The sequence below is a fragment of the Pygoscelis adeliae genome, unplaced genomic scaffold, assembly GCF_000699105.1.
Source record: "Pygoscelis adeliae isolate BGI_AS28 unplaced genomic scaffold, ASM69910v1 Scaffold25, whole genome shotgun sequence".
Classification (NCBI taxonomy): Eukaryota; Metazoa; Chordata; class Aves; order Sphenisciformes; family Spheniscidae; genus Pygoscelis; species Pygoscelis adeliae.
In genome coordinates this window covers 4,724,867-4,725,669 of record NW_008824808.1, presented here as the reverse complement: position 1 = coordinate 4,725,669, position 803 = coordinate 4,724,867, and the positions used below count along the sequence as shown (strand labels likewise).

The following is an 803-nucleotide window of genomic DNA, read 5'->3' as shown; positions in this document are numbered from 1 at the left end:
CCGCCACCTTCATGTGCCGGAAGCGGCTGGCATGGCAGGCTCCGATCATTCGCAGGTCTGTCACTTTCATCAGCAGTTTTGGCCAAAAGTGTGCAACATGGTGTTTTCTGTAATTAATGTAGTGTTCGAATGCCAGGAGGAAACCCTCTTGACACTTTTCTATCCTCTCGACGCAAACAAGGCCTGGGCGGTCTGCAGGTATAAAGAAGCAGAATTACCGTTATTACTCATTTACCTTAATGAATTCCTGATCATAAATCAGGAAAACCAGGACAACTCTGTTGTTAGGAAAGAAAGGAGGGAGACCAAGGACAGCTGGCTCTGCCACAAACAACTTCTTTGACCCTGGGCTCCTCACTTATCAGTACTATCCCTGTTAAAACAAGGAGATAATCCTTTTCTTCATCCTTTGCCCGCCTTGCCCGTTTAGTGTATAGCTCTTTGGGAAGTGTTTCTTTACAGTGACTAGAGCAACAGATATTTGATCTCAGCTAAGGCTTCTATCTGTATCTTACTGTAAAACAACTAATAAAGAACAAAAAAAAAATTCCTTGTCAGATATCTAAATTACAGTTCTTTCCCATCTGTTTCTTTACAGTCTGACCAATACTTTGATCAAGTTTTGATCCACAGGTGAGCTTCAAAGGAAACTGTTATGGAGCACCAAGGAGCAACAAAGGCCAAAAGTTTGGCTGATTGTCTCAACCGGCACTCAGATAGGTGCTGGAAAAGCGCCTTTGACAAGTCACTCTTCACGAGACAGTGCTGGGAAAGCAGGTCCTCTGAACTGCCTTCTGAAATCT

General features: G+C 43.7%; 1 protein-coding gene across 1 annotated transcript in view; it reads right to left on the bottom strand.

Moving 5' to 3' along the window:
- Position 1: 1 nt before the first annotated feature.
- Positions 2-803, bottom strand: part of THRB (thyroid hormone receptor, beta) — a gene marked incomplete at its 3' end in the record, with an annotated part of 49,065 nt that continues 48,263 nt past the window's right edge. Inside the window, exon 7 of the mRNA XM_009324188.1 lies at positions 2-192. Coding sequence (XP_009322463.1) covers positions 2-192 — 191 coding nt within the window. The remainder of the gene's footprint in view (positions 193-803) is intronic.